At 47.9% G+C, this 27,123-nt stretch overlaps 3 protein-coding genes across 12 annotated transcripts in view; 2 read left to right on the top strand and 1 right to left on the bottom strand.

Annotated features, from left to right (window-relative positions):
• LOC120949002 (purine nucleoside phosphorylase) lies at nt 1-5,820 on the top strand. Of its 2 annotated transcripts, none has more exons than XM_040365924.2 (3): nt 1-173; nt 4,501-4,774; nt 4,848-5,820. In XM_040365924.2, exons 1-3 carry the CDS (start codon nt 124-126, stop codon nt 5,427-5,429), a joined length of 906 nt encoding a protein of 301 aa, XP_040221858.1. In that variant the 5' UTR covers nt 1-123; the 3' UTR covers nt 5,430-5,820. The 2 variants fall into 2 exon arrangements, with proteins under 2 accessions (XP_040221858.1, XP_040221857.1); XM_040365923.2 differs by lacking the exon at nt 1-173 and adding an exon at nt 3,084-3,370.
• Nucleotides 5,821-6,995: 1,175 nt separating this feature from the next.
• On the top strand, nt 6,996-11,594 carry LOC120949003 (purine nucleoside phosphorylase-like). The gene is made up of 3 exons (XM_040365925.2): nt 6,996-7,171; nt 7,965-8,241; nt 8,678-11,594. Exons 1-3 carry the CDS (start codon nt 7,056-7,058, stop codon nt 9,272-9,274), a joined length of 990 nt encoding a protein of 329 aa, XP_040221859.1. The 5' UTR covers nt 6,996-7,055; the 3' UTR covers nt 9,275-11,594.
• A 152-nt stretch (nt 11,595-11,746) lies between these two features.
• Nucleotides 11,747-27,123, bottom strand: part of LOC120961443 (neurabin-1) — a 66,205-nt gene continuing 50,828 nt past the window's right edge. For 3 of the 9 annotated variants that reach the window (XM_049607311.1, XM_049607312.1, XM_049607313.1), the window contains 10 exons: nt 22,530-23,508; nt 20,599-20,619; nt 19,266-20,395; nt 19,062-19,159; nt 18,609-18,992; nt 16,385-16,438; nt 15,421-15,630; nt 14,230-15,355; nt 13,658-13,953; nt 11,747-13,569 (listed from right to left, as the gene is read on the bottom strand). In XM_049607311.1, the coding sequence (XP_049463268.1) occupies nt 13,285-13,569; nt 13,658-13,953; nt 14,230-15,355; nt 15,421-15,630; nt 16,385-16,438; nt 18,609-18,992; nt 19,062-19,159; nt 19,266-20,395; nt 20,599-20,619; nt 22,530-23,508 (4,583 nt within the window). In that variant the 3' untranslated portion in view covers nt 11,747-13,284. Of the gene's footprint in view, nt 13,570-13,657; nt 13,954-14,229; nt 15,356-15,420; nt 15,631-16,384; nt 16,439-18,608; nt 18,993-19,061; nt 19,160-19,265; nt 20,396-20,598; nt 20,620-22,529; nt 23,509-23,730; nt 24,164-24,292; nt 24,371-27,123 lie in introns of all 9 variants that reach the window. The other 6 variants (XM_049607317.1, XM_049607318.1, XM_049607319.1 and 3 more) reach the window with 5 other exon arrangements.

Here is a 27,123-nt window from a genome sequence, read left to right as displayed (position 1 = left end):
AAAGTGATTGCACTAAGCAGTAGATAATCGAACCGATCACACCAACAAGTGCGCGCGCATTAGGTCCCACCAGAATTCTCCCAAAAAGTGTGTCTCAAAGAACTTCCTTCCTTCCGCAAAGAAATGGCAGCCTTCATCGAAAGCAAGCAGAGCGGTGGTGGTTCGAGCAGAATGTAAGTATCCGTGTACGAGAAAGTGGCAAAGCGAGGGCTTCGGTCTATCTGTTAATAACCAATAACAACGAAGAGAAGCAGTTGGGGCATGGAGAGTTGTGAATGTGTCCACCAACCCAAAAGTGTCAAGTGAACATGTTTTGATTGAAATGGTTGGGGGCGCTGGCGGTTGTTGTAATTACTGTCCAGAAAAGGGTGTCTTTCGAATCAAGGTTTCGAATGGAGTGTCCATTAAAGTGCCAACAGGAGGCCAAGGGCTTGCAAAAACACACACACACACACACACACACACACACACAGTAGTGTGCAGTCCGCCAACTGTGAACTAGCACTGCATGGTGTGTTATCAATCATCCCTTGCAACCAAGCGGCCCGTTAGTGTCCCCCGACTGGCAACGACTGTCGAGAGCGCGAGTGATCGTGTGGTGCTTCGGCTTCGAATTGCAGCGCGCCCTGTTTCGATGGGCAATCATCATCATCGTCCACGGCCCAATCATGGTCATTTGTCGCGCTCGTCCGTTGCTAGGTGTGTACTACTGGCGTGCGGCGTGGTTGCGAAGTGTGCCATTACACACCACCACACAGCATTACGGGCGTCCAGCGACCAGCGCGGGGAAGATGCCGTTTGCACTCAATTGGTGCCTTGCGGATATTGCTTCCTGGAATGTGGATACTTTCCACTGCTGTCCGCCCTCTCCCGTTGTTTGCCGTTAAGTGTGACTGTGTGATTGTGTGTGTGTGTGGTGATCTTCCGTGAGGCAAAACAGTAAACAGAGCGTTGTAAACAAAACCATTCCCAGCACCACTTCTTCTTCGATCGCGGCCATTATCGCGGCGGTTTGTTTTGGCTCTGGAACAGTCTGGACATTCCTCTGCCTGGGGTGGAAAATGGCGTACTGTCGCCCGGGGGGGCGAGGGGGGAAAGGACATGTTTTGACATGCACGGGATTATGCGTTATCAGTTTTTGGGTGCCCAAAAACGTGCCGCAAAAGAAAGGGTTCTAGACGGGTGGTACTACAAACCATCTAGATGGTTCAACTTTCTTCAAGAGCATTTCTTCACACGCCTGTATTTGTTTGAGAAAGAGGGAGAGAAATAGATGTAAGCGCTCCAAAGAAAGCTTGAAAAACAGGCCCATTGATTGCATCATTTTGTTTGCTTGTCCTGATCAAGCTCGAACGATCGAGTGTGTTGACGATCGTGTTTTGATTTGCAATCGTGTCATGTTTTCACATTTGTGGCAGCATGATCACCCCCTGGATCGTTAGGATCGATGTTTACCCGAGAGCAAGTCATACCACACGATCGATCGCTTCTTCGATAAGGGCCTTTAAAGGGATCATTTGATCAGTCATAACATTATGGATCGAGCGCCACTTTAAACTCCTTTGCGCTCTAATTCGCATATCCTTTTTGAAAGCGATATTCCTAACAAGTAACCACAATTTCCTTAACCTTGACCCCTTTCCTGCACTGACTTGTGCAAGTACGGGTGAAGAGCAAGAGGAGAGCATCCGGTCCGGTCAGGCGCGTCCTTATCAATGTGGGCTGCTCCCATGTTAAAAGTGTGTTGCTCGCGTGACGTCTGCATCCTTCTTCACAACAACAAAAACAAGCGTGTTGTTTTTGCTGCTGCTGCTGCTCGCTACTAGGCTCTTTAACCAGGAAATTGTGCTAATCTTGTTGTTCTAGGAGCAAAAAAACACTCAAACACAAACACACTCGAAGACACACACTGGTAGTGCGAGGAAAACAACCTAATTGTTGGCATTTTAACAAAAGATTCACTTAAAGTTGATGCTTTGCGGTCGTTTCCGCGTGCCGGTGTGTGTGTTATTGTAGCAAAAATAAGGAAACAGAAAAGGCAACCAGCGAGACAAAGGAATCACGCCGTAGAGCTAGGAATGGGTGGCATTCTCCAACCAACCCGGCTCCGGCCGGCTGCGACAGCAAAACAAAGTGTATTAAAATTCGCAACTATTAAATCGCGCGTTTTATACACACACATATACACACACACCTGATGGTGGTGAATGGATTCCTTAAGCGTAGAAACTCGTTCAACCAGAGAGCCCGGGCTTAAACGCAGACAAGCCTCCAGTTCGTGCCACATTTCCTGCCAAGCGCGTGCCACTGGCGAGCAAACAAAAAAAAAAAACAGACAGAAATCAATGTCCATCCTTCGCTCCTATGCCGCCTCAACTGTACCGTAAATGGTGCGTACGTATCGTCATCAATCGTAAACATGGAACATGGCCCACACCCCCTAAAAGCTACCTGTTGTTGTTGATTTTGTGCTGCAGTCCATCTAAAGTGCAGCAGCTGCATGCACCACCTCGCGGTTGTTCCCCAGATGATTGGGAGAAACAACAACATCCACTGCGCACCACACCATTACTTAAGAAAAGAGCGTCATCGTCTTTTCATAATTACCAACCCCCCCGGCGCGTGTCGTGTCTTTCCCTTTTGCACCGTCTTTCCGGCCTGACGAACGAACCGAGCCTTTCTACCGTTGCAATCAGGCGCAAACATCTCTCTCGCTCTTTTTGCTCTCTCTCTTTCTTTCTCTCAAATACACCATCCCCTCTACCACCTCGTGTTGCAGCACCCCATCATCATCATCACCATTACCGGGGGCCTAAGGTTTTATGCTATCGCTCGCCGCTGCGTACCGTCACTCACGATCGAGGTGCGACAGTGTACGGTTCAAGTAACAGGAAGCACGCGAACACATCACAACACCCCCGGTTAATACGACACCACACACACACTCACTACCCGTCTTCGTACTGTGGCGGAAGTCCTTTTCGGTTTTTGGCGTGTTTGAAAGTTGTTCAGCGGTGGCACGTGCGCGTCGGTGCTTTTCAAGGGTGCTGCGAATTAGCGAAGCGAAGTTCGAGCTCAAATTCTTCAAAAACATCACGGACGCTATTACACGGGGAAAAGTGATTTAATTTGCCGCTAAGTGCCACATAAACTCGGTTGGAAAGATGAGCAAATTTAGCTACCTTCAAAACGGCAAAGCATCGACGAACGGTGTGCCACACGCGAACGGGCACCATCAGCAGCACCAAAACGGTCATTCGAATGGGGTGGCCCGGAATGGTGGTACTGCCACGGACACGCTGCCGGTAGCTTACCAGCAGAAGGCGGCCACGAGCGGCCCGTTCCATATGCCCCGCACCGAGCACGTTGGGTAAGTTTGGTTTGGTTTCACGGCACGGCTGGGGCTTCTGGGAAACCGGAACCACCGGGAAAGATGAACCCAGTATGGATCGGCGCGTGTGTGTGTGTATATGTGCGTTGGAAAACATGCAAGTGCAGTGGTAGCAGGCGGCTCCGTAGTGAAGGTGCATGTGCTTCATACCTTCGCAGCAAACAGTGTTGCGGAGTGCGTCCAAACGTCTTATCGAAAGATGCCTGTGAACGAGACGCGGACGCGTAAAATTCAATTTGGTTCCACTCGAAAACAACCGCCACCATGTCGGTACTTAAGATCTGTAGGTCCCGCATGTGACCTCTCAGGTCAGTTCCTCCTCTCCTCATCATTGCCCTTATCATGGCAACAGAGAGCGACAAAACAAAAAAAAAAACAGGCGATGCGACATTGGCAAAATACATGATCGCGGTGCTCCGAATTAATCGTCACCTCTTCTCCCCCCCCCCCCCTCCCTCCCGTCCCCTGCCCCTTATCAGTGGTGCCATCGAGAAGGTTCGTGCTTGGAGGCGGAGGGAAAAACAACTAAAACGGGTCCAGCATCCAGCGTTTCCCTAACTCTCATGTTAAAGGCATCGTCGTCATCGTCCGCGATCGGCCAAACCAAATCTTTCTGCTGTGTCTCCGCGTCGCCCCCTCGCCGCTTATTGTTGCCGATTGACTACAGGCGGGGAGCGAGCGGATGACGCCGATCGTGCCCCCGCGAAACGATCAGCCCAGGGTCAGCAAGGGCACTCTCCGGCACTCTGGCTGGTTGATGGCGTCGTCAGTATGGTTAGGAGGGGGAGAGAGAACGCTCCCACTGATAAGCGACGGGTGTTGCACAGTTTGTGGCTTGTTGACTTGTCCTGCCTGCGGGCGAGTGAAGGCGCAGGTGATACACAGGAGGTGATGCGGCTATTTGCGCTTGTTCACGCTACTTTCTTCACGCTGCGCCGGGTGTGGGAAAGTGTTGCTCTCGCAGGCCACCACAAAGAGCATCCTTCCAAGGCATTTACGTTTGAATAGGGTGAGCGTGACAGGTTCATTCATCCGCCTCGGGGTGCCAACTTGACAATCTCAAAACCTTGAAATTAACGTTTCCTTTCTCTCTGTTTTTCCCACTTCAGGTACACGTACGACACGCTGCAGGAAATTGCCACCTATCTCCTGGAGCGCACCGAGCTACGCCCGAAGGTTGGCATCATCTGCGGGTCCGGCCTGGGCACGCTGGCCGAGCAGCTGACCGATGTGGACAGCTTCGACTACGAGACGATCCCGCACTTTCCCGTCTCGACCGTGGCCGGCCATGTCGGACGGCTGGTGTTCGGGTACCTTGCTGGCGTGCCGGTCATGTGCATGCAGGGCCGCTTCCACCACTACGAGGGCTATCCGCTGGCAAAGGTAAGAAGCATTGTATTAAAATCAACCAACACAAATCAATATCTAACTAAAATATCTTTACCTTTTCCTTCAGTGCGCAATGCCGGTGCGTGTGATGCACCTGATCGGCTGTACGCACCTGATCGCTACGAATGCGGCCGGCGGCGCCAACCCCAAGTACCGGGTCGGCGACATCATGCTGATCAAGGATCACATCAATCTGATGGGCTTTGCCGGGAACAATCCGCTCCAGGGGCCGAACGATGAGCGGTTCGGGCCGCGGTTCTTCGGCATGGCCAACACGTACGATCCGAAGCTGAACCAGCAGGCGAAGGTGATCGCGCGCCAGATCGGCATCGAGAACGAGCTGCGCGAGGGCGTCTACACCTGTCTCGGCGGGCCGAACTTCGAGACGGTGGCCGAGGTGAAGATGCTGTCGATGCTCGGCGTGGACGCGATCGGCATGTCGACCGTGCACGAGATCATTACGGCCCGGCACTGCGGCATGACCTGCTTCGCCTTCAGCCTGATCACCAACATGTGCACGATGAGCTACGAGGAGGAGGAGGAACACTGCCACGACAGTATCGTCGGTGTGGGCAAGAACCGGGAGAAGACGCTCGGCGAGTTTGTCAGCCGCATCGTCAAGCATATCCACTACGAGGCGAAGAAGTAGGGTGGGGAGAAGCAAATTTTGATAGAAAGTTGAGGAAACACACAAAACAGACAACCGAGTGACCGTTCTTAGCCGTGTGAGAGCGTGTGGTAAGGGTTGATCCCTTATCTCAGACCAAGCGTTCGATGCGTCACTTTTAATTAGGTAAAATCGACTATTTAGCTAGACATTAGGTAAGCGTTAAGCGTAATTGTAACCATGTAGTATAGATAGGTATGATTTTTGTTAACAATCTTATAAGTGCTTTTTAGAGTGATTTAAACGACACAGCAAATCCTTTTACATTCGCGTGTGAATTGCAACAACAAAACACATTCCTTTTATGTAAAAAAAAGCAACCAAAAAATCTGTGAAAAATGCTTAAAATAAAACAATTTTAATTAAAATCCAACCCTGCACAGTGATTGTCCCAGGGCGGAAAGAAAGAACCTTTTGGCGACCCCTCGTGCTGCAGTTTCAATCCGGTTTCGCACGCAATTGATACGCCCCGAGTGACGCTAATTCAATTCCAGCGTGTCCCCAGCGTGACCCCTCGGGTGGGGTGTTTGGATGATTGGGAAAGGTGGCGGACGCTAAAACGGTATTCCCAAAATACGGTTTAACACCCGCCAAATCCAGCTGTAACTCGCTAATGGTGGATGGAAATCATTGTTGGCAGAACCGCGCACTGACCTTTGCTGCTGCTGCTGTTGCTGCTCGCTATCCTTTGATCATACCACATTATCGTCGAAAGCAATTGGCCGTGATGATGCTATTAAATTAAGCCATTTGCACTGGAGGAAAGTAAAGTCCCATAAATGCAGCAAGGGAAAGCACGTTCCGGAATACGCAAGCAAAGGGTGGGACGCAGTCCCTGCATAGGAACTTATCAACGTGTTTATGGTGCATCGTTCTATAAGCAAGCTATAAAATCTTGCCGATGCTATAAACTAATTATAGCAATGCTAAGGGAAGAAATTTGAATTATTTGTTGATGGGACGTACATTGCAAGGTATTGTTATGAATAATTAAAGCGTAATTTTAGAAACAAATGTTACCATCATCTGTGCGATAAATGTAACAAAAAAACGAAACGGAAATTCCCAGTGAACAGTGTTTTTTTCAAAACCCTATTCTTGGCGCGAGAACGCGTTTCTCGTAAATTCGTTATCATTCGGAGCTGCGCCACGCCTGCCTCGAAAAGCCATAACACACATTCCACGCGTCCACCAGAGCAATGTTGTAGAAACAAAGTCAGCGATTGTCATCCCGCATTGCCACCAACACTAGCGCACATCGGTGGAATCAGTTTGGAAATCCACACACAGCCCCAGAGCGGTTGACTTGCAGCTTCATTGTCATTAGCGTCCGGATCTCCACTGTCCGGTCACTTGCAGTCGAGCGGTCATCGCGAACGGGTTTGCTTTGGAAGACGCGGCGTGTGAACCGAGTGCGAGAGCGTGGCGTGATTTAAACGGACACCTCTGTCTCTCTTCCACTGTTCGTGCATACAGTGAAGTGTATCTTTGAGGGAAGGTTGTAAATAATAGTGCCAAAAGTATAACTAAAAAGAGTGCCTGAGTGCAAAAACATCAACAAAAGAAAAAGGACAATTGTACATATAAAACCAAAGCTTTTTTTGAAAGATGAATCGAACGAATTTAAATGAAGTTACCAATGGAGAGCAGCACACCACCAGCAGCACAAAGCCGTCAGCCAAACGGACCAACGGATTGTACAATCCCGTGCAGGAAAATGCAAGGTAAATTAAGTGTTGCACTACACGTTATCATTTTCTGTACCCAGTGCCACCCTCTGTGTGTGTGTGTGTGTGTGTGGGAAGCATATGCTGTTCTAGAAAAGACAGCCAGAGTGCATTCCAGCTGCAGAAAACGGTCGCCACCACCAACGTCACAACAGCGACAAAGCAACGACACTCCACAGCTGACGTTAACGGTCTTGGTAACGACCATATTTGATTGATGGAAATGCGTGCTGTAACGGTTTAAATTATCTCACTGATTGAGAAAACCTACACACACACACACACACCGTCAAACATCCATAACAAGCCGCCTTAGCTGGATTAGAAAAGATCGGTGCGGTAGGGCAAGGTCGAACCTCATTAACATAACATGATCAGAATCGACCAGAAGTAGCACCTTTCTCGTCTGGCGAGCTGGCGGTGCATAGTGATTTAGATTACCGTGAACATGGTGGCGATAAATCGTTATCTAGCAATGGCAGCACGATAAGTCTTGTTGCAATATTCTTGCGATGAGCTTTTGTATCATCTCTGGCAAATGCTGTAAAACGGGAATCTATAAGTAGGAATGCTATCTATCCACACCTGAATGTACTCACCCCCGTTTTTTTGTTGCTGGAGATCTCCATCGTCCCCCCTGATTGTACGCAAAAACTGCCAAACGATTCGTGCGGGACGTGTCATTGTCGCAATTACAACATTTACGATGCAATCGCGGGGGCTCAGAATTTATGTTCTATTTCTGTTTTCTCACCTCTCCCTCTCTTTTTCGGCCCCGTTCTCTGTCCAGCTATGGCAGCTACGAGATGGTGCAGGAAATCGCCACTTATCTGCTGGACCGCACGCGCATCCGTCCCCTGTGCGGGATCATCTGCGGCTCGGGGCTCGGCTGCCTGGCCGAACAGCTGACCGAGGTGGACTGCTTCGACTACGAGACGATCCCGCACTTTCCCGTCTCGACCGTGGCCGGCCATCTGGGACGGCTGGTGTTTGGCTATCTGGCCGGTGTGCCCGTGCTCTGCATGCAGGGACGCTTCCACTACTACGAGGGATACTCGCTGGCGAAGGTAAGATGGACGCGCGTGTACACAAAGGAGCAGCACAGCCTTTTGTTTCGGGGACAAAACATTGCTTCTTCGCTTGTTATGAATCGAATAGAATGCTAACTAACACGCGATTCCAGAACGAACAAATTCTTGATTTCTATTATCATAAAAACAGGTCTATCTTCTTCTAAACTACACACGCCGCGGAAAACTACAGCTTTTCTACACCGCCAACAACTGTTTGACAGTTGCGGAACAGAAAAAGGCCACAGTTGATGTGATTTCACAAGCGGTTTTTGTTGTTGTTTTTCTTCTGTCAAATCCACATTCAAAATGACAGTTAAACAAAGGCAATTTAGTAACCATTTCGGTTTCCTTTGTAAATGAACTAAATCTTTGTAGATTTATTCAAATCATAAAAAAAAAACACTTACCCTCTCTTCCTTCCCTTCGGCAGTGTTCCATGCCGGTGCGTGTGATGCGCCTGGTCGGCTGTACGCACCTGATCGCTACGAATGCGGCCGGTGCCATCAACAGCAGCTACCGCGTCGGCGACATCATGCTCATCAAGGATCACGTCAATCTGATGGGCTTCGCTGGCAACTGTCCACTGCTCGGCCCGAACGATGAGCGCTTCGGGCCCCGGTTTCTCGGCATGGCCAAAGCGTACGAACCGGCCCTGCTGCAGGCGGCCAAAGAGGCGGCCACCCACGTGCCCGGGCTGCAGAGTGTGTTGCGCGAGGGTGTGTACTGTTGTGTCGGCGGTCCCAACTTTGAAACCGTGGCCGAGGGTCGGCTGATGGCGCTGCTCGGCGTGGACGCGATCGGCATGTCGACCGTGCACGAGATCATTACGGCCCGGCACTGCGGCATGACCTGCTTCGCCTTCAGCCTGATCACCAACATGTGCACGATGAGCTACGAGGAGGAGGAGGAACACTGCCACGAGACGTTCGTGGACGTTGGCCGGCAGCTGGAGCAACGTATCTGCGATCTGGTGACGCGAGTCGTCAGCACGCTTCCTGCAGTGGGTGCAAACGGACATAAAGAGTAGTGCACATCGCACAACAAACTATCACGCATAGTGGCGTGACCTACGTGACCACGTGGACAAATGCGGCGCATTAGAGATCAAACATCACATCAAACAATAAATGTTTCACTTTGTTAACCCATTTAACTACCATCGTTTGTTTGTTTATTGTTGCCGTTCTTTATATGTGTTGTTGTTTTGCTTTTCTGTTGTGTGGATGTTTTACGCTTTCAGTTATTTTATCATGTTTTTTGTTGTTTATATTAGCTGGTTTCTCTGCTTTCGTTTCGCTTTTCCAATTAGTTTATTATGTTCTTAGATTATTCGACGCTTTCTTTACGAGTAAATGTATCTTATGCACTTTTCCTTTTTTTAACCTTTTCTTGTGTCCTTTTCAAACGCATAGTAATACTTTTAGTGTTTTCATGTCTTGTCAACTTTATCGAGCGAATTGGTTGGAGTTGTTCTTGTACTTCCCAATCGCTCCAGCCACTTGCATCGATTTGAGCAAAAACATTGTACTTGTACACTAATCATTTACTCTAACTCTCTCTTTCTCTCTCTTCTCCAGTTTTAATATCTCAAGTATAGCTGTGTCCAGTATGCAGTATAGTTTCGTTCATCGATTTGGTGCCAGTTCTGTTTAATTAGAGGAAAGTGACTGTAGTTTCATAACTTTTGTTCCTATCAATGCTTTCGTTTGCTCCAAAATCCAAAAAAAGTGCATGAACAAAAAAATAATATCATGCACATTCTACAGGGGGGGAACTCAAAGTCCGTTTCAAAAGCGAGTTCCTTGAGGCGGACTTGTATGATTCGTCTAAATCATTTTTAGGTTTCATGTTTCAGCTTCTTGACATTAAATTTCGGTTTTTTTTTGTGGCTAAATATTTCAAACTTTTTCTTTCCTAGAGATAGCGTTATCATAGAATTGAGGTAAGAAAAAGGGGGATAAAAGTGTTGTTTTATCTTAAAATTGTGTGTTGTTTTCTTTTTTTCTCAAAGAGATCTTCCTTTATGTTTCCCCGTGTGTTTCCGTGTGTAATGTATGTTTGCTTAATTATTTCATTTCGTTTTATCATATGCTTCGATGGCAAAATCCATAAATTCACTTAATATCAAATGAGCAGTTTGGTTTTATCTTGTTGCCGTTTTGTAGATATTGGTTCTGGGGTATTAATTCCGTCTTTTAAGTGGTTCCTTCTTCCTCTTCTTTTTTTTTTGGCGTTCATTTTTCATTCATCATCAAACATACGGGAAAGATCGTCGTACACGTGATTAGTTAATGTGTGTGTGTTATAGTTGGGAGCAAAACTTGGATCAAAAGATTTAATACAAAAATTGGACAATGTTGAGTTTTGAGGGGGCGAGGAAGTTCCTGGGACTACACTGGGTATGTATATCGTAATACAGCTTGGTACCGGGGTTTGGTTCTCCTGGTTTACTTTCCATTTACTTCACTATCCCTGTCTTCCGCAGTTGTGTGTGTTTGTGAGTGTTTTCACATTTATCATCATTGGTTTATAATTTGGCGGTGGATTTGTTGGATCTACTTTGAGATTTAACGGCTTTTTCTATGAGTTTTGCGTACAGTTCATTTCTTTTTTATTTGAATCGATTCTCTGCGTCCTCCATTATCGCACTAAATCATAACACTGTCAATGACTAAGATGAGATGACTTTTGCTTTCCAAACATGTCACGCAAGGTTTGAAATGCTGAAGCGAACCTGCCGCCTCCGCCCACTGTAATTGATGTAATACGCAAAATAAGTCCAACGAGCGGGCGCAAATTATGCTAAGGCCGTTGAGCGCTTGCCCGTTCTTACGACGCACGAACAATGTCATAACTGTGCTGGCGTGTCGTCGCCGTACCCTGGTTGGTTCTGCTCAAAAGCGGCTGATTATTTTCTAATCATTACTTCACCGACGACGACGACGACGATCGACAGCCGGCCAGGTCAAATGTGATTCGTCAGCAGCGGCAGCAACCGCGACCAGACGGCATGCGATGGAATCGGTCCAACAACAGTTCCACAGTCCTACAACAATTTTGTTTTCGAAAAGCGGTCGCAAAAAAAACACACATGTCGGAACCGAGAACATCGTCATCCTCACCCTCGAATCCGCAGCAGAGGTGAAAGGTTAATGGGTTTGCATCGTGGCGCGATTCGATAGGGTCGGTGGCGGCAAGCCCTCTCTTCGCAATGTGATGTGGCTTCAGAACGGAAACCACACACGCACACAGCACGTATCAGGCTCGTAAAATAGTAACACTCATTTGCGCAATTATTTGCCATCGATGATGGGAAAACCTGCCCGGGCAGTGAAGAGAGGATAAGGAAAGAACAGAAGCAGCTAAAAAATAGAAAACTTTTAAAATAAAAGAAAAAACAGTTACAGAATAGTGTAAAGTAGAAAAATACACACACGAAAGAAAAAGATAATATAGAAGAAAAAGCAAAAGAACGAAAAAGATAAGAAACAAAAACTAATAAACATCTTTGACTGTCACAATTTATTGTGTGATTCTTGTTCACCACTTGTTCGATTTCACTGCGCGTTTTTTTTTTTGGCAAAACGGATGCATAACTTAATCAATTGCGTTAACCGTTTGCCACTAATGTGTGTAATGTTGCGTCGTGTCCGTTTTCTATGTTACTTACAGCTGGGGTTTAATTTAAAACTATCCTTTCACTACAATTCACTTGTTTCACCTATTCTAATTCACTACAAACGATAGAAAGGGATCATCTCTCTCGTACCCCTTCTTTTTTTTTTTTTGGGGGGTGGCCGAGAACGGATGGAAGGATGTAGTAGTTGCAGTAACGACGGTGATGGTGGTGGTGTGCAATAATGATGATGATGAATGGTTTGGTTTCAATCGTTACCTTACATGCCCGCGGGTGTGCTTTTTATGCCACACACATTAATCGTTTCGCTCTATCGATATACTGATTACATCTTACACCGTCGTGTATTTCGTGTGTGTGTTCGTTCTTATCGCACACCTTGACGGCTGCTGTACTCCTATGCTGCTTTCGTAATATCTATTGCATACATTATCCTTTGCGTAGCTCACGGTTCACTACTTAATTAAACTTAGATAGTGCACCTTTTCATGGTGGAACCGGTAAAAAAGGCCTGTTTTTTTGTTCTTTTCTTGTCTAGTTTTGGACCCAGCAGTAACGAGTCCTGCTGACAAATGTGGTTTCCACGTATAAAGATATTATTATTATTTGATCATCATAGCTACTACAAGTCTCCTGCACTTCCGGCAATAGCATGCAATTATCGATTTTTAAATAAATAAATTATAGCCAACACACGAAAGCAAACAAAAAAAAAAACACGCATCATTCAAAATCATCATGAATCGAGAATACTTAAATTAATAAACCTATATCAGAAACTGCACACGGTTGAAATACAGCAAACAAACAGCAAAAAAAACCCCCTAACTAAAGTATAACGCCCTACTATCGCGTTTATTTGGGCAAGGTAAACGATCATAATACCTTTTAATCTCCTCTTCTAATTTTGTTGTAAATATTCACAAAAAAAATGTAACACAATAACTCCTATAATTAACTAAATACAGTTTACACGCGGAAAAAGGGAACCCTTTCTTCGGCTGAGTGTGTTTGTGTGTGTGTGTGTATGTGTGGAAAAAACGGACCACCACACCAACGGGAGTGGCACAGTAGATCTTTTGCAGTTTAACTTGTAGCCAACCGTAATACAGCACTACCTTTTTTTCCTTTCGTTTTGTTTTGTAATTGTACAATTACACGTCCCATTCGTAGACACTCATCCATACACACGTACACACGTACATCAATATGTAGGCGTCATCATAAGGTAATTTTATGTCCGACATGTAACAGCTGTCTTTCGTTGCTCCTTGCAATCTCTCCTTCCAATCCGAATCCAATGGAACAGAGTGCAAAAGGCGCCAAGCCCTCGGGTTCGAGAACAGCTCATTCTCCTACTAAATGCAACAGCCCTCTCCTTCGGATACCCCCCGCTCCCTTTACTTCTGGTATCGTTTCTTTTGCTCCTTTTCCGCTTTCTTTTCCTGCTTCTTGAACAGCTTTTCCCGCTCGCGCCGCTCCTTCTCGTTCTGCTTGCGCTCCTTCTCGTTCAGTCGCCGCAGCTCCTTAATGTTGCGCTTGAGCAGCTTCTTATCATCGCCGCCCACGTTCAGTATCTTGAAGTCGGGCTTGTCCAGCTGCAGCAACGCACCGCCCTCGACCGAATGCTGCATGAAGGCCGGTATGTGATGATCCAGCCCGATACCGAGCAACCACTGGCAGACCTGCGTTTAGGTTGGGAGGCAGACGCGGAAAATGTAACGAATTGAATCGTTGCCCAATTTGGCATTCCCCCCCACAAGACACACCTACCTGTTCGTTAGACCACTCCTCGACGGGGCCATTTTTCCACTGGTGCGTATCACGGATCCGATCGCTCGAGAAGCTGGACGTGGACCCGGACAGATCGAGCGTACGGCTGGGGGAGTAAGCGCCCGGTGACGTCGATCCGCTCGAGACGCTCGACGGTGACGGGGGTCCCTGGGAGCTGCCTGCCGTCGTACCGCCGCTTGTCGATTGCGCACCCTGCTGCTGCTGCTGCTGCTGCTGCTGCTGCCATGGACCGTTACCGCCTGGAGGAGATAAATTTTGTGGAAGTATGTTTTTCACTGCGGATGAAACGGGGTTGAGAAAAGAGAGAGAAAGCCAAGAAAAAAAGAGAAAAAAACCAAAAGAAGCTACAGTTACCTTTTGGTTTTTGACTACACATACATAAACACACAGACACAAGAACACACGAAACGAAAGAGAACAATGCTTGCTCAGATGGAACAAGCCATAAAACGGTTCAAACAACACAACACACAAGTGGCTCACATGCAAAATTCTGGCAGCCACCACCAAACGGGACAGACAAAGCCATTACATCTCAACCTGAGTATTACCTTTCGGTTGCGCTTCGTTGACAGCCTTCTTGATTTCCACCAGCAGGTTCTGCGACAGTGAGGCGGCCGGGCTGATGTGTCGCTGCTGCTGGTTAATTTCCGAGTAGTCGTCGCTCGAGTCGCGCGACGACCCGTCGTCGATCAAACCACCGCCCGAGCCACGGCGGCCTTCCCGCTCCGCCAGCCGTTCCTTCAGCTGTTCCGCTAGCAGCGGCGGCGTTATACCCTTCAGCCCCTTTGGCCTTCGGCTCGGGTACATCCAGCTGTCGCTGGACAGCCCACTATCCTTCAGCTTGTCCGTGGACGAGCCGAGATCACTGTCGTACGAGGACGCGTTCAGATCCGACCCGTAGCTCGAGTTCAGCTTGCCATTGTCCGACCCTACCGCCGCACGGTAAATGTTCGGAATCGTCGTATGCTGCTGCTGCTGCTGCTGCTGCTGGTGATGGTCCGCATGTCCTCCACCGGAGCTACGCTCTTTGTTCACCTGTGCGTACACGGGCAGCCCGGAGTCTTCGCCCTTCAGCGTGGCCACCTTGCGGTTCACGATCTGGGGCGTACTGTACAGCCCACTGTACTCGTGCGAACCCTCCGTACCGGTCGCGTTTCGCGTCAGCTGTCCCTCGTCGTCGTCGCTTTCGTCCAGCGCACAGTCGGAGCCGCTGTTACTGTGGCTTCGCTTGCCGGGCAGATTGCGCTTGGCCAAGCCGCCCCGCGCCACCAGATCGCTTTTGCCCTTGTTGAGCGAATTGTCCAGCAGCTCGTGCTGCGGGACGGCCACATCCAGATCGTCGTCCTTGGTCGTCGCCGGCACCTTCCGCTCCACCGTTGCCGTCTTGCCGTCCTCTCCCTCACCGTCCGGCGAGAGGTCGCTAAACTCCGTGTCGGACAGATCCGTCTCGAGCTTCTGGAAGACGGGCTTCGGGGGCTGCCGGCGGGACATCTGGGGCGTCAGCTTCAGGCTGGCACTGTCGTACGGCAGGATGACCGGAAAGCCGGCCTTCCGTTGCGTTTCCTGCAGCTCCTGCTCGAGGCTGATGACGCGATCCTTCAGCTTCTTCACCAGCGCGTTGTACTCGGTGTCCTTCTCCTGCAAGTGCTGCAGGTAATACTCCTGGAACTGGATCTGCAAACGAAAGCAGGGCGGTGAAAACAAGTGTACCGTCGAGCTGGTGACCGCCCATCACTTACCATATCTCGCTCCCGGTGCTGATAATCGCGCAGTATCTTCTTCACCCGACTGTACTTCTTTTCCAGCACCAGGTACTGTGCCTGGGACTGCTGCAGCATGTTCTGGTAGTTGTTTGCCTCCTTCTTGATGTTGGCCAGCTCCCGCTCCGTCTGCTTCACGCGCTCATTCAACAGCTCTGCCTCGTTGCAGGTCTGCTGGTATTTAATGAGCTAGTAGTAATTAACACGGTCGGGGACAGGTTTTTGGGGACGGAACCACGCCAGGAATGGTGGCGTCGAGATGCAGGGAGGAGAGAATCGAAAACATAATATTAATATTGCGTTCACTCTAACAGGTTCCAAAAGATGAGAGGCTTTACTATACACTTCGCTTCCGGCAAGACGGGCAATCTAATTGTGTAGTGAAATTTTAGTTCAATTCGTTGCTGCAGGCAATCAAACATCCTTGTGGGATGTGGGTGTGTGTGTGTGTGTGGGTTGGCAAGCTTTTAGTTTAAAATTTTTGTGTTCATTATTATTATTATTTTGCAGAAAAACGTGTTGTTTTTAAATTTGCAATCTGTTGTGCTTTTTTTGCAGCAAATGTGTATTGGGGAAATATTTAAATTTATAAGATGAAGACATTTATTATGCGTGGCTTTATGATAGAGGCGACAAGGACCGAGAGAGAGAGAGAGAGAGAGAGAGCAATGAAGATAGCTTTGCAGCAGGACATAGAAAATGAAATCACACACGCACACGCACATAGATTGTTGCACACAGTACGAATAGATCAATCACACGCACGCACACCGCACACACACGGACACGGACACTCGCACATATATACACACACACATTGCTTTTGAGGTTAGTAGCTTCCACTTGCTGCCTTTCCGCTCCCACCCACATTATAAAGGATTTGAGAAAAAAAAACAGACCAAAAACCAAAACCAAAACATAAAAATCGTAAACGTAAACTTACCTGTTGCTTCAGGTTCAGTATGTCGCCCTCATGCAGTGCAATGGTTTTAAGGTTCTGGACATATTATCATTGATTATGATTAATATTCGATTTTCGTGTTATTTATAAAGGGGGGGGGGGGGAACACACGTGTGGGAAATTCGTTTCATTGCAATGCAAACATTCCACACAGGGCGCATGGGGGTTCCGGTTTCGGGGCGGGGTTCGAGACGAGACGAGGGTGTATGATGAGGTTGGGATTCGCATAAATTACAACATAATTTCGACACCGACAGAAAAAAAAGAGCAGGTAAGGTGTGAGTAAGAGTAGGTGTGAACATTGTACAGTCAAAGTAAGAGAAGGGAAAACATGGGTGTTGGTGGTGGAATAAATGAAATTTGTGGGTTGCACGTGTTGTAAAATAAAGGGAATTGTTGTTATTGTTTTTTTGCATAATTTTGAGCGAGTGGAAAGGGTTGTGGTGGGCGGTGGTAGGTGGTTGTGGTTGGTTGGTTCAGTTGATTGGCAGTGACAAAGATACAGATGCATATTCGTGTGGCGGATTGGAAAGAAAGAAAAGAAATTGGGAAAATATTCCAATGAACAAATGTTTGGTTTGATGTTTTGCTTTTTTGATATACTATTGAGTAACGCAGAAAGTAAAGACTAAATGCCAAAAGGGAATCAAGAAACGGTCAATCGATGGGTATTCAGATTGTGTGAGGTTTCACCGATTGTCGCTTTCCGTATCATCGTCAGGATGGAAGAGAAACTATTGCTACGCTCTACAATTTCTACACTATTTGAATCAAATCCAGCTTTCAAGAGAACGAAAGCTTGCAATAACTCAATACCAAGAGATCTACCGCTGTGCATCGCTGTGCTAGTAGTGCTAGTGCTAACAGGACCAAGGCAAGGCAACGTGCATGCATGCATTCGGCTCAGTTTTTGCGCACAAGGCGCGACGACATGCAGAATATTGTAGTCTTACCGTCTCAATGGAAAGAGTAGGAAACACATTACTGTATCATATGCACAGCCCCCTTTGCAAAGCCCACAGTGTATCCACAGCGCATTCCGATCTCCGCGTTCCGTGGGAGGTTTCGGTTTCCAGGCAGAGGGCAGAGTAAACCCCAAACAACAACAGATAAAAAGCAAAACATATTTGCACCGAAGCGGCACGGACACAGAAAAAAAGCCGTAAAACCAAAAAAGGCAACAAAAGGAAGAAAAAGCTAACGCTAAAACACAACGACACTGCTAAAGCACCGTGTAAAGAAGCACGAAACATAAGGCAACATAAATTTTGCGCTGTGACTAGGTGAGTATGTGCGATAGAGAATGAGAGAAAGTGACTACAACTGTCGATGTTTCTAACCCAAATAGGATTACACAACATCACTATAAACACATTGCCACGTAAGGATAGAAAAGATACAGAATAAAACGCTTGAAGCACTATGGAACGAAACTTTACCGCTTTATGCTGCACAGAACATATGGCCATTCCCAACAATGGTTAGAAGGTAGGAGTGTGTGTGTGTGGTTGCACAGTATTAAAGAAAATTGTGGAACGAAATGGAATAGACAAGAAAAAACAAACCGGTTAAAGTGTACAAACGCGAACATGAATCGCAACAGTTCGAAACTCGAAATCGAGAAAAGGAACAAATTGGCAAAGAAAAATCTCCTATCATTGGTGTGCTGTTAGTAGTAAAATGCGGAACGGATTTGGGTAAACGAAAACTATAAGAAGCAGTATTAGTAGAAAAGAACGAAAACAAAACTCAAACCATAGCCATTCATATGTTATCTTTATGTTGGTTTTAAAGTACTAGCAAAAATTAAGTAAGTCAATCTCGAAATTTCACGCAGTTGGAAAAATGAGTAATCAAAACTAACATTTTCTGTTGGTTAAATCATTAACTCGAATACAGTGAAACGTAAAACAACGACAGGAAATAGAAGATGGAAGAAGGTGCAAGTTTCGCTTGCTTTGTTCTTCAATTTTCCACACTTAAAGCAACTCAGAAGTGTTTCATTCCGAAAAGCCTAACATGAAAGTCTCAACAACGAGCATCGGTTACCAATCGACACGAACGGATGTGGTTTCAAAACAATACAACCTGATGATGTTTGCGTATGAGGACGTAAACAAAAATAAACATAGGACTGGATGAAAACGATAATGATAATGATCGAAGCACAACGAGGTGACACACAAGCAACAACGACCATTCTTACCTCCTGCAGGATGCGGCGCAACGACTCCACGTCGCTGCTCCTGGCAGCTTCCGTTTCGAACAGCGATTCGGCTGCATTCGTCGTAGGACTGACTGGGCCCTCGGAAACGCTCGAGTTTGCCGACACAGGCAGCGTGCTGTCTTCCGAGATTTCTGCATTCCGCCGGATGTAGTCCTCGAGCTGCCGCTTAACGCGTTCCTCCTTCTCCCGATCGGCCTGCAGGCTTTGGCGGATCAGTTGCGCGACCTCCGAGTTTTCCGGGTCGCGTTCGCGCCCAATCTGGAACCGCACCAGACCGGAGGTGTTGCGCAGCACGGATGCAGCGTACGCTTGCGTAACACCGACTAGACTTTTGCCATCGACTTCAATGATTTGATCGTTCACCTAAAAATAAAACGCATTTTCTATGTTAGTATTACAGCTCAGCAACGAAGGATTGGTTCTTCTTCATACCTGTATTCTTCCGTCACGGGCAGCGGCACCATTGTCCGTAATGGTTTTTACGAATATGCCCAACTTTTCCAACCCAGCGTCCGCGCCAACACCCATACCTTTGGAAGAAAATCACCAAAAAAGCAATATATTAGATTTCTACAAATTTACAATCCCTCTCTCTCTCTCTCTCTCTCTCTCTCTCTCTCTCTAGAGTCTTCTTACCTATTATGCTCAATCCCAAACCCTCAGGTCCCTTCATTAGCTCCACCGGGAAGACGTCCATCTTTTCGACCCGCTTCTCCAGCTCGTACTCGGCGGAGGCCGCCACCGGGTCGACGTCCTCGTTGCGCCGATCGTAATCGTTGACCGAGAACGTCGAGAACACCTGCATCGGGTTGCAGCTGAACTTTACCTTCGTGGTTTTCTTCACGTACCCGCGCAGATCGTCATCGTCCAGCTCGCGCTCCGCCTCGATCAGGCCCGGCACCTCCATCCAGAAGTTGCCGTCCTCGAAGAAGTGCACCCCGTCCGGGTTGACGTACACCTCCTTGCAGCGCACGGGCGGATACTCGGGAATGTAGAAGCCGGCGGCCGAGTTGTTCGACTCATCGTCGGCCGACACGTCCGCCTCGCTAACACTGCCCTCAGCCAGTGCCTGGGGCTGCTGCTGTTGTCGGTGTGCCGCAACACACCGACCGCTAGCTAGCTGCTGCTGCTGCTGCTGCTGCTGTTGCTCCTCCTCCTGACCTTCCTCTTCCTGTGTCGCTTCGCCCTCGTCCTCCAGTGCACCGGTCGTTTCGGCCGCCGACTCCTCCAGCTTGCTCAGATTGATGCTGTCCGAGGTGGTGGTGGTGACGCTCGGTATCGAGTCGCCCGTATCGACGTACGAATCGGCCAGCATGGAGGACGAGTCGAGCAGGATGGTTTGGTTGAGCAGATCGCACGTCGTGTTGTTGCCGATGCTCGTATCCTCCGGATGACTAGTGGTGGAATTGTTTCTGCTAGCGCTGGTAGGCGGCGGTGGCGGTGGTGGCTTATCGCGCATCGACGAGCCGGCCGTGGACGAGGAGGAGGTAGCGTTCTTCGGTGCCTCCAGCACATCCTTCAGCCAGTCCGGCTCGTCCGCCGTGGGCGCTGTCGATGAGACGGCGGCAGTGGTGGTGGTTGGCGGTGCTTGTTTCGGTGGCAGTTGCTGAGGTTTGGCGGCCGGCTCCGGAACGGACGGTACTTGCTGGCGGGGCCCTGCCACTACCCGTACTGCGGGTGGTTCTTCCGCTTCCGCTTTGGCTTGATTGTTGAGCAGAATTTGCTCCACTTCGCGTGCCTGTTCGTCCGAGAGTAGCGGTCGTTGTCTACGGGCGAGGTAAGAAAGAAAACAAACGTTAGAATGCTTGCGTACCGAAGTTTTAATGTATTTTTCTTTTTAATTAATCAACGAAGCAAGATCCTCCCTGCCGGTGGGCGAAGATCACACATAGATTAGCCGCATTCTATCTTACTTATCTAAAAGTTAGCGAATCAGAGGGAAAAAAAGAAAACGCAATCTGCACATTACCTGATCTTGTTCTCCAAAATTCTACATTCCAATGCATTCAACATGGAACCACCGAAAGCGAACACAAGTACACAAGCGAAGAATCGTGGACCCAACCAATTTGGCATGGCGGTGGTGGTGGTGGTGGTGGTCGTGGTGTGTGCGTGTGTATGGTGACGATGGCGATGATAATATGTAGCGTGTGCGTATGTGATGAAGATGCGTATTCGTGCGGCGTAGCGTGTTGTAGTGATGATGATGGATTTTGTTTGTAGTGTGTGATGTTGATGCATTTTGTAACATAAATCCAACATTTCAGAAATAAGGAAACGAAAAAAAACACATATTTATAGCACACAGGCACGTTGCGAGGTCCGAAACAAATGGGTGAAATAAAAAGAAAAAAAGAAAGAGAGGAAAATAGAGATCAATTTAAAATAGAAGTGAAGGAGGCATTGGTTGCTCTACTGGCTAATGTCTCTGTTTCTGGAAGCACATGCACATACACACGCGCATGGTATCTAAATTGTACACCCATAAAGATAACACGTGAAGTTGATGCCGGGTTTGAAGGCAACATGCAGTAAAAACGGCCGTACTCTGTGGGAAATTAGGTGAAGTGGCAACTTCAGATAGCATCGAACTCATTCGTGAAATTACTCTCAACCCGTGGAGTAGCTAATCGCTAAGCTGCACCCAGTGAACCCTAGCAGAAAGGGTCTAAAAACGAACTGTACTCTGTGTTGACTTGAAACAATTTAAAACTCTGGAAACAGATGGAGGCGCATAGTTCACACAAAACTTCTTCATTTTTTAATTATATTTTTTCCTGCCTTCCTTTTAATCACCTCCGTTCATTATTATCGTTAGCTAATTGGAGCCTGTATAGAGGCGGGCAAACTGCCAACGGGTTTAATCAGCATTACAGTAAACATTTCCTCCCATCATCTTCGCACACAGCAAGCTCCCGAGTTACTCTGTACCGGTTTATTAAACCCTTATTCTACACCATAGGGCATCAGCTGGCGTACGTACATCGGCTGTGATTGACAAGCGGTTGCTACAATTATAATGCAATCACCCACACCGATCCCATCCCTGGCTATGTGAAGCTGGGTATAAGTAATTGCCCGCTGCTTGCTTATTCAATGAATTTCAATCATATCTCTCATAAGCCCGCGCAACCCAAGAGTATGCCAATAACGATCCATTACACATCGCGCGCTGCGATAGGGGACACACATTTGCGATGCAAAATATGCAACAGCCCACCTCCCCTGAAGAGCCCCCCGCATGCGACTGTTCTCCCACAAACAGGGAACCGCGACGAGAATACGTCATTCTGATCGATGGACTTACATTCTCGGGTAGCGAAATCGTGTGTGCCGCCCTTTCTGGGCGTGATGCAAAGGAATTGAAATATGTTTGTGTGTGTGTGTCGGTGTTTGCTTCTTGTAAACAACCATTTACACTACACGGATATACAATTTTACACTACACACTGCCCTACTGCTGCTCACAAAAGAACATAACTCACAAAGAAACTCCCCACTAGGGAAAAACTAGATCTGGGTCAGCGCGGATGATCCGTGGTCGGGTTGTGTATGTTTACGAGACATCACACAGAGGCGGATGCAACGGAAACTACCGCTGAGCTCAGTCCAACCATGTGGGACACAAAAACAGTGAGCGTGAAAGAGAAACGCCTTGGCAAGATTGCCTCACTAATGCAACTAATGCACTAATGGGAATTCTAGGTGCCAAAAGTAATGTCGAAACCGTTTCCATCATTTTCTTCAAAATCGCAGCCAAGTCAGCCAAAACGAAAGGCTTGATTATCCTAACCAGGTTCTACTTATGACTTTTTACCCACTGAGGCTTTCCGTTAGCACTTCAAACACACACACACCAGACAAACACTTGGATCACGCATTCGCCAGCCGATACCGTACCTGGAGCTAAGTAGCCGTTCCGCCTCATCCGCCGTCATCTCGTCGGGCAGCAGGCTGTCCTGCTCGTTGTCGCTCGCGTCCGCAAACTTGAGCGTGTCCTGCAGATCCAGCGGGGGCCCTTCCGGGATCGGCGGTGGCCGCAGCGACGCGAGCGACGGTGGCTCGGGCAGCGTTTTCGTGCTGTAGTCATCGTCCGCCGGCTGGCTGAGCGTCGTTCGCGTCGGATCGAGCAGTATCTGCGCACTGTGGTAGCCCTTTTCGCCCATCTCGCTCAGCTCGTCAAAGTCCAGTATCTTCGCCTCGTCCCGCTCGCCGTCCATGAAGGCGAGCTCACTGTCGGTGGCCATCGTGGTGGTGGAGCCGTTGTCACCGAGCGAGGACGGCAGAATCGATGCGTAAACTACCCGTTCGGTGGGCCCGGACCGACCGTTGGCAAGGGTAGCGGGGCCAGCAACAACCTGCGGCTCAGCTAGCTGGGCGGCAGCTTGGCCACCGTTCGGTACGCCGGCACTTGCCGCCGCACCGGATGGTTGAGATCGAGCAAGTGGCACACCGACCGCCGGCTGTTTGGCACTCCGATACACGTCCACCTCGCCATAGATTTCGTCACACTCCGTACCGTCGGGTCGCACCCGATAGCCCAGATCGGCGTAGGTTAGCTTCGCTTCGGCCGGGCTGCCGACCGGTGAGCGATCCTCCCCGATCGGTACCTTGCGGGGCGGGGACGCCGGCAGCGGCAGATCAAACTCGTAGGCGGGCTTTAGCTTGGCTTTGATTTCGGGCGACGGTTCGTTGAACCCGCCCTCGTCCGTAGTGGTGGAGCTGCTGATGATGCTCGGCGGACGGTTGCCAAGCCCGGCGGCAGGAACGTCGAAACAGATGCTCGACACCTTGGTGCGGCGGGTGACGCCGCCTTGTTGCTGCGGCGGCTGCTGCTGCTGTTCACCGGAATGTTCATCGTCTGTACGTGAGGATTTTCCTAGAGAGAGAGAGGAACAATCGAATAATATGTTAGAAAATTCGAAAAACGTACGCTGAAGCCTTTAAAAAGATATATTATAATGTTCACCACTGAAGCGTGACATCTTCGTCTGATGTGTCGGCAAATACTGGGATCACCTCAAGTGACCATCCATCCAACCTGCCCCTACCCTAATGCAAGTGGAAGGGATCGGCCCGCACCTCAACAATCACCACTCACCTTTGCAGTCGATGCAAAAACGGCGAATGCTGAGACACATCTCGTCTCTACTGCTGCAACTACTGCTTGTGGATTGTGTCAATGTGATGTCGGTCAACTCTGCGCGAATTCGCGACGCCCTTCCTTTTATCCTCACTCACAAACCAGCATCTTTAAAAAACCGGCAAACCCTCCACAGCGGTCTCCCGTACCTCACACAGGCTGGCTGACTATCTTCTTCGGGCAATTGTCAATCCCTCTCAATTAACCGACCGACCGTGTGGCCCAACTCTTGATCCAACTAAATCTGCATCATGCACATCGTGGACATTCATTCTACTTTTCGGTTCACTTTTTCACAACAAAAGGCAACATATATCACATCACATCGTTCGCTTGTCTTGTCGTGTCGTCACCGGTGCTGTGGCCGTTAAAGATTAGCGTTGCAAATGGACTGGTGTAAGAAGTATACACAAAAGGCAAGCTATATAATTTCACTTTTCGTTTATGAGTTCATCACTAGCAACGACTCCCACCGGGCCCATGTCAGTTGTTTCCAAAAAAAGCAGATTTTTCTACTCACAGTTGCCAAAAAGCTATTATGTGTTAATGAATTAGCGTTCGGCACTTTCGTCGTCACGCTGGAAGACGCTGTCGCTGCCTATTGCAAAACACTAAATGTTTATTTACTTTATCTTCACGAATTAAATGGACATACCGCGCCACTCCGTAATGGATGACACCATGGGAGACACACGCTTCGGTAACGGCGAGAGAGCATCACTACAAAGAGAAGCATTTTGTCTACAACTTGTAGAGCATCGTACTGCATTTTGTATTTTATAGGTTTAAGCTGTATCTCTGAGAGCAAATCAGAGGGCTACCAAATTTGCAAATATTATGCTTTGTTTTACTATTTTTTCCAACACACAAAAGGGTTAAATCGCTCATCTTATCGTTTTGATGTCATAAGAACCGGTGAAGCGTTCCCAAATTCCATAGCTAAGACCCTTGCGTTAAGCGACCAAATCATAACCACCGCCAGTGTGGCTATTACACACTTCAATGATTCCAGCGCAAGATACTAGAGCATATCTTTAGCATCTTTCTTCCATGAACCAACCAGCCGCCCACATGAACCATTCCGTTGGTAGTAAAAACCGCCAAGAATGTTGCTCCTATTTCAAGAATGTAATCTTGATTTATGTGTCGCCACGGCAAACACACACACACACACACGAACACATCTACGCTTCCACCCACGTAACACCATATTTCAGACGAGGGAAGTATCATGTAATCTTCAGATAGATTGCAACGAGCTGAGGCACGCGGTCCCAAGGAAATAAAACCAACAAATAATTAATTATGAAATTGTTTGCTTTTGTGGAAGGAGTTCCATACCACCTAGAGAATGGTTCAGAAAAGGGGAGTTGAGTTACTCTTTTCGATATTTTCTTTTGGAACTTGAGACACCGGCAAAACAAGAAGAGGAAATAGTCTGATTGGGCTGATTTCCCTCCTCAAACATCTGCATCATGGTTGACCCAAAACACATGTTCGGTGTCGTGTGATCGTCACGAACCACAAGATGGAGTCAGTAGATAGCACTAGGAGAGGAAGCCGAGGATCGACTGAGTGTCTTTTTTTCGGTTGACTTTGGTTTCGGTAAAAATATTGCGACGCCATCGTGCAGCAGCTAAATGACACTTGCTATCGATCGCGCTCAAGGCAAATGGAATGTCGACAAAGAATGTTGATGATGGTTGGGCGAAGGTGGACAGCTGCGGTCGCACAGGGAGATACTACTACTACGCGCGTGACAGAGACCACAGAGAGCATGGATTGCAATTGGCGGGAGCCAAATTGGAAGCTGTTGCGTTGGTGTAGAAATGTGGTCGGTCGTTGTCTCTCGGTTCCATTGGTTGGTGAAGCTGGTGACTATCGTTTCTTCAAAAATTCCACCAACTCGTGATCGAACCTCCGAAAACGATTAGCGAGGAACGGTTTCATCAATGGAATGTTTGTAATATCAATTGAACTGGCGCCGAAAAGCATAAACAGTAAACCTTGCATACCTTTAAAACATTGAGTAAGAACTTAAAAAAACATCCTGATCTCGCCTCTCAAACCTTGACATCCAACTTTCATCAACTTTCCGATAAATCTACCGCCGATGATGAAAGGACAAGTCCCTGACGTCATTGCACACTTGCGTCAAGCAGCCCAACAGAAATTAATAGAACCAAGCCGACATGTTTTCCTCATTTTTAATTTCCCAATTTTTCTATCACACCACGAAATGAGGTGATTCACTCAGCAAGAGAGACAGAGATCACCCACATGGGATATGGTTACGATGGGTTGAAATAAAAATTAAATCAATCCTCTACCAAACACCGTTCGCAGCTGTGTGTTTGACAGTCCGAACCCATCTCACCCAATCATATGTGTGTCATACACGTATTGAGCGGTGAAAAACACACATAAACACATGGTCAGTTGTGGCCAGCTGAAATTGGATGATCAGTATATTGGATCCACTTTGGTAGAGGATTCTTTTTTTCATCGCAACTTTTGATCTTTCGCTTTTGCCGCCCAGCTGTAGTGGGACGGGGGGTTGGAGCGTCATCCGTCATCGGTTTTGCGACCCAAAAGGCATCGATGTCGTCTTTGACAAGCGCTTTCTTTGTGCCTTCTTCCACAGCCGGACTCCGGACCCCATCATATAACAACCTTTTGACAAACTCGTTGTCTAGTGCTGTTGTGGCGAATGATCACAACACCAACGACAAGAAGAAGTCGGGGGAAAATGTTGTTTGTAGACAACAACTCTAAGACTGCACAAAAACAACAAAAAAACTGACTAAAAAAGCGTTTATATTTATAAAAATTTCAAACGACCTCCCGACTCGTCTCGTCTGTTGACATTTTCACACATACAAGTTTTGCGAATAAGTCGTTTCGTGTGTGTATGTGCGCCTTTTTTTAAAAATGGTTTATTGGGCAACGTCCCCACCCAGGCGGCCAAACAATGTTCAGCGTGCTTGATGAGGCCGTTTTTTATGATAGATTTGTGTTGTTCGTTGCTCTTCCTAGCTCCCCCCTCTAGTTTTGTTTGTTTGTTTGTTTGTCTGTTTGCTATTTGTTTCGTCTAACAATGTTTGGTGGAATTTGCTGTGCACTTGCGACCTCTGGTGGTGTACATGTGCGGTTACCATCATCCCACATTTTTCGTTCCATCTAGATCATTGTTTACACTGGACCAAACACACATGAAGCAGCGATCGGTTCATCACATCGATTCATACTATTCTCTACGTAAAAAGCCCATTTGTGTGGGAGAAGGCAAGGTCACGCGCACGCACTTGTCAGGTTCAACGTTAATGTGCCATTCAAACGGATAGCAATCCA

Source organism: Anopheles coluzzii, chromosome 2 (genome assembly GCF_943734685.1).
Source record: "Anopheles coluzzii chromosome 2, AcolN3, whole genome shotgun sequence".
NCBI lineage: Eukaryota > Metazoa > Arthropoda > Insecta > Diptera > Culicidae > Anopheles > Anopheles coluzzii.
Note: the sequence above shows the minus strand (reverse complement) of the source record. Positions and strands in the feature narration are given on the sequence as shown.